This window comes from Hippoglossus stenolepis, chromosome 17 (genome assembly GCF_022539355.2).
Source record: "Hippoglossus stenolepis isolate QCI-W04-F060 chromosome 17, HSTE1.2, whole genome shotgun sequence".
Lineage (NCBI taxonomy): Eukaryota > Metazoa > Chordata > Actinopteri > Pleuronectiformes > Pleuronectidae > Hippoglossus > Hippoglossus stenolepis.
Genome location: NC_061499.1, coordinates 1,422,105 through 1,427,979, shown reverse-complemented (window position 1 = coordinate 1,427,979; position 5,875 = coordinate 1,422,105). Strand labels below are relative to the sequence as shown.

At 41.5% G+C, this 5,875-nt stretch overlaps 1 protein-coding gene across 1 annotated transcript; it reads left to right on the top strand.

Moving 5' to 3' along the window:
- On the top strand, nucleotides 1–3,327 carry LOC118124664 (visinin). The gene is made up of 4 exons (XM_035182708.2): nucleotides 1–144; nucleotides 1,498–2,047; nucleotides 2,681–2,792; nucleotides 2,949–3,327. The coding sequence occupies exons 2-4, from the start codon at nucleotides 1,667–1,669 to the stop codon at nucleotides 3,032–3,034; spliced, it is 579 nt and encodes a 192-aa protein (XP_035038599.1). The 5' UTR covers nucleotides 1–144; nucleotides 1,498–1,666; the 3' UTR covers nucleotides 3,035–3,327.
- Nucleotides 3,328–5,875: the final 2,548 nt, after the last annotated feature.

Below are 5,875 nucleotides of genomic sequence, written 5' to 3'. Positions count from 1 at the left end.
CAGCTCAGGGGTTCACATGGGTGTTGCCCTGGCTCCGCGTCAGGATGATCCAGTTTAATTGACTTATCTTTACAGGCTGATTCCCGGTGCCGCTCGCAGGGAGAGCTTCAGTGTTTGTGTTGGACTCGCCAGCTGCTCACACAGGTAGGAAACCAACCGCACAACACCGACACCAGGAAACATCAACACAGCAACGACTTCACCAACAGAACCGACGGAGCTTTTCTTCTCGGGCTGTTGGTGATGTCACTTTCATTTCATCAAGTAAACTGAGTTGTGCTTTTTTCTTTGTTGGATGAAATGTGGAACCGCTCACATCTTCATTTTTTAACGTATTTTGTTCTCTTATCTGTAACTCTCTATTTTTATACAAATCATTTTGATTATAGAGCTGATATACAATATATACTCGCAACTTATAAAATGATAATTATGAACCTTATTTAATCGATTTTTAAAAAGTTAAAAGATAAATAAGAATCAAATTAATTACTGATTATTATTATTATTGTTATTTATTATGTCCTATGTCCAATTTGATCAGCAAGGAGCCTGTTGGTTACAATAACACATCATAATTTAAGTTTATATTTTCTTTTAACCATTGAAAACTGAGGTAAAGGAAATTTAGATTTAATCTTTTTGTACAAATCTGGGAAAGTTTTTAAAGACAAAACATTCTGATGTTTTTAATTAGGTCAGTGAATGTGCTGCAGTCCACAATGGAATCAATACTTATTGAGTTCAGTCACAGTTGTGCAGGACAGTGTAGTGGATTGTTTGACCCAGTTTAACGCTAATTGCAGTGGACTGGTTTCAGTGATGAGACACTAAATATTTGGGGATGTTGACTGAGCTGCTGGTTAACTTGAACCCTGTGAGGATCCTGAGCCGTGTGGATGTTGGCAGAACCAGCTCGTCCGTGCAGAGTCGACTTTGACTTTGACTTAGTCCTAATTGACCTTCATTAATATGGCTCCTCCCGACTCTGGGGTTTCTTTCACATTGTTCTTCACTGCACATTGAAAATGATGAAAAACACAATAAAATGAAAGATGAACAAACGTGAAGGATCCATTAATTTTTTTAAGCATCTTCCTGCACACGTTTTAAATGCTCGGTTTTCAGAAGGCAACGGAAGTAGAAGAAGTAGTTTTAATTCTATGAGTTTGTCAAAATGTGTCAGGTAACGTCACCGAATTGCAGATATTAACGGACTAGAATGGATCCACATGATTACCATCCTGTCCTGTCTCTAGAAGATGTGACCGAAGTTCTCTTAGTCCTATTAAAACCTGGATTGCAGTTTATTTTTAAATAACAAATGAACAGAGACTTTCCAAAACCTTCTGAAGCTCCACAATTCAAATGTTGGATAAATAAACAAGCAGATCATCTCTGACCTGAGTTTAACTTTGTCCGTGACAACTCTCGCTGGTATTACTGACGGCTGATTGGCTTAACGAGCTTACCAAGCTGCTTCTGCTCTCTTCACAGCACTTGCTTCTCGCTGAGTTTCCGGCCAGGACCAGGACACTGCAGCGATACCGTTACAGCAGGAAGCTTCTGTTTCCCACGTCCACAAAGTAGAGGAGGCGAAGCTGTGCATTAACAGCCCAGAGTCACACTCGGATACACCTGTAAAACTTTGCCAACGCTACCGACAATGGGCAACAGCAAGAGCGGCGCTGTGTCGAAGGAGATCCTGGAGGATCTGAAGCTCAACACCAAGTTCTCAGAGACCGAGATTGCCCAGTGGTACGAAAACTTCAAGAGGCAGTGTCCAACGGGCCGCATCTCAAAAGAGGAATTTCAGAACATCTACAGTAAGTTCTTCCCCGACAGCGACGCCAACACGTACGCCCAACACGTCTTCCGCTCCTTCGACACCAACGACGACGGCACGCTGGACTTCAAGGAGTACATCATCGCCCTCCACATGACGTCGACAGGGAAGACCACGAGGAAGCTGGAGTGGGCCTTCTCGCTGTTTGACGTGGACAAGAACGGCTACATCACCAAGTCAGAGGTCAAGGAGATCTGCACGGTGAGTTCTGGAATAAGGGCGGCAACGTTTTCATGGGGACGGTTTTTCCTTGCAAATGTTTTGTCAAGTTAGTTTGAATTTAGCAGGAAATTTGGCAAAAGCTTTATTTAACACCTTGGTACCATTTTTTGTGTAGTTAATTGTCCGTGGCCAGAAAAGACCATGTGAGGACACTAATGAGAGACGTTAGAAAATAGGGTTTAAGTTTAAATAAATACACAAATAATTATTCAGTCTGCAGAAGGTGTGAATGAATCCCAGATTCAACATCCTTTGTCATTGTCTTTGCAGTAATCGTCTCTTTAAGAAACCAGTAGATCTGGTTCCATTTCTCATGGGATTATTCCGTGAATCTGTTCAAAGGTAAAATGCTTCTGATGCTGATCCAGTATATTTTTGATCCAGTCGGTCGTAGAGAAGCTGCCAAAGTGTTGATTATATGTTTATGACGTATAATCACAGATGTATAATCACATCCAGGGCACCGAGTTAGGAGCGATGGTTGTTCTCTGTTCGCCGACATGAAAGTAGAACGTGAACTTTCTACTAGAGCAGAATTCACATCAATTTCAGGTTCCATGCAGAAAAGAGCAAATATCCGTGAGTATGTAAAAAAAACGTTCTATCCAACAGGCCATTTTCAAGCTGATCCCTAAAGACGAGCTGGCCACGCTGCCCAACGATGAGAACTCCGCTGAGAAGAGGGCCGACAAGCTCTGGAAGTTCTTTGAAAAGGGCGACAATGGTGAGAGGAAAGAAACGACGACATGTTGGATGAACAGGAGACTTTTTGTGTTCTGGTTTCTGGTTTTGTGCCGTCAGTGAATATTCATTTACAATGTTTTTTATGTTCCAGTCGCTTCAGTCACACGAACGTAACTTTCTTCTTTTCTCCGTCCAGACCGAGTTGCAGAGGGAGAGTTCATCAAGGGAGTTTTGGAAAATGAAGTCGCTCTTCGCTTGATTCAGTATCAGCCTGTAAAGTAACTGTTGTGTCAGATGTGTTCGTTCTTCATCTCTCTCCACGTCTGTCTCTCTCCCCCTCTGCTGATGCAATGACACCTGACAGCACCTTCACAAGTTGTGAGCACATAGCAGCTGGGATCAGTCACCACATCGCTCCACATTAACCAATGACACCGAATCTCTTCATAACAGTTGTCTTTACCACACAGAGCAGAAAATACGTGTTAGAGCTAAAGGTTCAGTGTGTAGGATTTAGTGACATCTAGTGGTGAAGTGTCACGTTGCAGCTGAACACCCTCACCTCACCTCACTCCCTTCCAAACATGGAAGAGAACCTGTGGTAGCTTCAGATGTCGTAAAAACTCAAAAGGTTTAGTTTGTCCAGTCTGGGCTACTGAAAAAAACATGGCTGCCTCCGTAGAGAGGACCCACTCCGATGTAAATATAAAGTATTTACAACAATTTGTACAATTTAGATGATTAAACACTCGTGAAAACATCACTAAGATTATTTTATATTCAATTTCTGCCAATAGATCCTTTCACCTGCATCTTAGACACTGAACCTTTAAACTCATCCTAGTTGACCGGTGTCTGTCTGTCATGGAGCAGACAGCAGCGCTCCCTCATGACAGTGTGGCCTGATTACTAAACTTTTATAACTGACTATAAATATATATATCGATTTTTCACTAGAACTAAATAGATAAAGCACATATAGAATTTCTAAAAAGTGTCATATTAACTTTACAAACGTGATTTGTGAAGGTGTTTCAGCAGCTCGACAAACCTTTTACTATCATAACATGTTGCATGAGTTCAAGTAACGCTACAGTTATGATTATATGTTCTTCTCACCTGAGCAGCCCATGTCGGAGTCTGTAGTTTCTACCCTGAGGTGTTTTTTAAAAGCTGCAGTAAAGGGCAGTGTGTTGTTATTGTACAACTTTGTGTCTTTGACAGTGTGTAATTCATCTTGTGAAGTGGTGCATATTGGAGAATAGGTTTGTTTGTGTGCAACATGTAAAACGTGTTGGATTTTAACTTTACAATAAATTCAGAAAATCAAGTTAATGAAATTGTGATCAGACGTAAACGCTTTTTTCTCTTCCAGTGTTTTTCGAGGTCTGTATTAAAAAAAAAAAACAGACGACGTGACTGTTTGTAAAAACAAAGAAATTACATTTGGGAAACTCAAACTCTGATCCTCAGGATAATCCACATTCCCCACTGTGCGCAGTTCTGATTAGGAACAATTTCCCTTCTGTGGATTATCCAGAACAAGCAGGACATTGTCCCACTGCTACGTCGGCACCAGACGGAGAATCGTTTCACCCGTATTGAGTTGTGGATGTTGTTTGTAGGAAGTTGAGGGGGTTAGGACATCATGTCAGGACTTTGGGGGCTCACCAGGTTTACACCCAACTGGACCCAGAACTGGAGGGACCATGCATCCCATCAGGCCTGGGGACACCTCGGGAAGCGTGGCTGACGACCTCCACAGCCTGAGCCCAGATGAGCAGAAAACAACGGAGCAAACCTTTTATCATTTCTGTCTTTCTCCAACATATTTAGCTCTTTTCCTTTTCTCGAATAAATCTTTTAAAAATAAGAGCTGAAGTCTTTCATTCCTCCCAAAACCTCCAGATGTTCACAGCTGTCCCGGCTTCACAATGGCCGAGTTCTTAAGTTGCACAAGACAAACGCAGATAACAGTATTAAAGATTAATATCGTTTCATAATGAGAAGACCTACTTTACTTTCTTGCCCCAAATTCTGGGAGACGTCTGCTGGTTTCATCACGAGGTCGGAGCATCTTTAGAGCGGCGCCGGTTCCTGTGTCCTGATTGAGCTCAAATATTCTCTTCTACGCTGTTTCTGATTAGTTTAACGATGTAAGGGATTAGTGATGTCACTGATGACATCATCAAAAGTCACTCTCCACCTTGACGGACATTACTCAGACTTGTAAATTATGAACTGAGAATCATATTAAAATTGAAAATGCGATTATAGCTCAAAACAAAATGAAAAATGATTTTTGTCGCTGCCGTCATTTAAATCAATATAGACTGTTGTGTGAATAAATGAATAAATGAACTCCTTTATCTTCTGGAACAAAGGAAATAGATCATCTGCGTCTGAAGTGGTGTGAGACATTCATCTTACATAAACTGTTGTATAATTCAAGCTCGTAATTTACATTTTTAATTACTCTCACATACTGTTCAGTGACCCCACCACCCGGTTCATCTGCGCTTCACTGCCTTTATTATGTCAATCTCTCTCTCTCTCTTATTCCCCTGACTGGGGAGATTATTGACATAATCTTCTGTGCAGCATTTGAAAGCATCTGTCTTAACATCCAAATCTCTCTGTTGCTGTAATCGTGGATTCTAGCTTTCTCCTCTTTGTCAAGGATGCACATCAAGTCAAGGTAAGAATATAAGAACCATGGAGGAAGGTGTTTGGGTCAACACAAGGTACAAACACAAGTTACTGCGTTTGTCTGCGGTTAGAAGTAATCTTGTGAATCTGTAGATTTATATATACGTCATGTTTCCTGTTGTGTTGAAAACATCCTACCTGGAGAATCTGCCGCTGCGTTTGTCATATGTGAGACAACAGATGAAACCACAACCCAGTTTCAACAGATCATCGAGCAGAGTCCGTCCTTAAAAGGTTCCAACAACCGTCCTCTGCTGTGGGAAATCCCTCTGAAGTCTATCAGCACTCAAAAAGTTATTGGTCCATTTGTGAAAAGCTCGCTGGTGAGAATTCTTCTCATGAAGAATGACGGAGACTCGGCTCAAACAGATTTTCGACAGTGAAGCTGTTGTGTATTGATAAAACATGCAGTGA

What these genes read in the sequence shown, in the direction of transcription:
- LOC118124664 (XM_035182708.2), top strand. Translation starts at nt 1,667, where the DNA reads ATGGGCAACAGCAAGAGCGGCGCTGTGTCGAAGGAGATCCTGGAGGAT. An exon ending in AGGTCAAGGAGATCTGCACG is followed by an intron (nt 2,048 to 2,680) that starts GTGAGTTCTGGA and finishes TCTATCCAACAG; the next exon opens with GCCATTTTCAAGCTGATCCC. An exon ending in CTTTGAAAAGGGCGACAATG is followed by an intron (nt 2,793 to 2,948) that starts GTGAGAGGAAAG and finishes TTCTCCGTCCAG; the next exon opens with ACCGAGTTGCAGAGGGAGAG.